The sequence below is a fragment of the Brassica oleracea genome, chromosome C4 (genome assembly GCF_000695525.1).
Source record: "Brassica oleracea var. oleracea cultivar TO1000 chromosome C4, BOL, whole genome shotgun sequence".
Classification (NCBI taxonomy): Eukaryota; Viridiplantae; Streptophyta; class Magnoliopsida; order Brassicales; family Brassicaceae; genus Brassica; species Brassica oleracea.
This window is the reverse complement of record NC_027751.1, coordinates 12,738,254-12,740,103: the sequence shown is the minus strand read 5'-3', so window position 1 is coordinate 12,740,103 and position 1,850 is coordinate 12,738,254. Positions and strand designations below refer to the sequence as shown.

Below are 1,850 nucleotides of genomic sequence, written 5' to 3'. Positions count from 1 at the left end.
GGTGGAAGTTAGGTGGAGTTGAGTCTACCCAGTGTAACCTGATCGGTTGAGAGCTTCTGGAGAATCAAATGAGATAAGTCAGGGGTGTTCCAGGTCCAAGTGTGGGTCTTTCATCACTGCTAAGGTCACTGGATAAGAAAGTTAGAGCACGAGGTGGTTAAAAGATTATCACAACACAAGGTCCTAATTCCCCCAAGAGTTTTAGCTGACTCGATTCTAAACTGACTCAATAAAACATCCAAATGACATAGGGACTGACTCAATAAAACATCCAAATGACATAGGGACTTACTTAGAAATAAAGACATAGAGTATCATCACACAACAAGTGCTTCCCCCAGACTTAATTTACACCATCCCTGGTGTGAAACCAAATCGTGGTCAGCCAAATAACAACACAGAGCATAAAAATAAAGAGTTCAGATGGATAGAACAATGGATAGAGAATAGTCCTTGCGGACTCAGTCGGACTCGCCGATCTCGGCCGGATTTTTTTTTTTTAATTGTTTTTGGGTCCGGAACACTTACCTGGAACAGGCGATGGTTGTTCCACCAGAAGAACAGTCCTTCGGTTGTTCTGACTGAAGTGTTCGGTTTTTCTTGTTTTTGACCTGCAACTAAATCTAAAAAGAAATAAAATAGACTATAGAAAACAATATATTCACTCACCAGTGGGTTGCCTCCCACCAAGCGCTTAGTTAAAGTCATTAGCTTGACTTGGCTCAGCCGATTAGGCTAATGGGGGATCGCTTAGGAGAATTTCTTCACCCTCTGCGATAGTGGAGTCAGCAAGGTAATGCTTGATGTGCTGACCATTGACGACGAACTCGTCTCCCTTTCTGTCCAGCAACATAACAGCTTCGTAAGGGCGGACTTCCTTAATGGTGAAGGGTCCGGACCATCTAGATTCAGCTTGCCTGGGAACAACCTAAGTCTGGAGTTGAAGAGCAAGACCTTATCGTTTGGTTCGAAACGTCTAGCAATGATTCGCTTGTCATGGTAGGCTTTGGTCTTCTCCTTATAAATTTTGGAACTCTCATAGGCGAGGTACCTTATCTCTTCCAGCTCATGGACTTAGATCATGCGCTTCTCAGTTGCTGGCTTGATGTCGAAATTCAGTAACTTGACCGTCCATGCAGCCTTGTATTCGAGCTCGACCGGAAGATGACAAGCCTTACCATAGACCAGGTGATAGGGGGTGGTCCCTAGCGGCATTTTCTAGGCCGTTCTGTAGGCCCATAGGGCATCGTCCAGCTTAAGTGACCAGTCCTTTCATGAGGTGTTGACAGTTTTCTGGAGAATGCTCTTGATCTCTCTGTTGGAAACCTCAACCTGTCCACTCGTTTGTGGATGATAAGCAGTCGCCACCTTGTGCCTTACTCCATTCTTCTTTAAGAGGCCCTGAAATGCCTTGTTGATGAAGTATGTTCCACCATCGCTAATGACCACTCGAGGCACTCCAAATCTCGGAAAGATGATGGAGCTGAACATCTTAGTCACCACTTTTGCATCATTAGTGGGACCCGCCACTGCTTCTACCCACTTGGAGACATAGTCAACGGCGACCAGGATGTACTCGTTCTTGAAGGACAGAGGGAATGGTCCCATGAAGTCGACTCCCCAACAGTCGAACACCTCAACTTCTAAAATGTAATTCTGAGGCATTTTATTCCTTTTGCTGATGTTCCCAAGTCGCTGGCATGCATCACATCGAGCTATGTAGGCGTGAGCATCTCTGAATATAGTTGGCCACCAGAAACCTGCTTGGAGAATTTTGGAAACCGTTTTGAATGTGGCGAAGTGCCCTGCATAGGAGGAACCATGGCAATGATGTAGAATCCCTGGAATAT

General features: G+C 45.5%; 1 protein-coding gene across 1 annotated transcript in view; it reads right to left on the bottom strand.

Annotated features, from left to right (window-relative positions):
- Positions 1-1,272: 1,272 nt before the first annotated feature.
- LOC106338165 overlaps positions 1,273-1,850 on the bottom strand; it is a 10,412-nt gene continuing 9,834 nt past the window's right edge. Inside the window, exon 4 of the mRNA XM_013777201.1 lies at positions 1,273-1,841. Within this exon, the coding sequence (XP_013632655.1) occupies positions 1,273-1,841 (569 nt within the window). The remainder of the gene's footprint in view (positions 1,842-1,850) is intronic.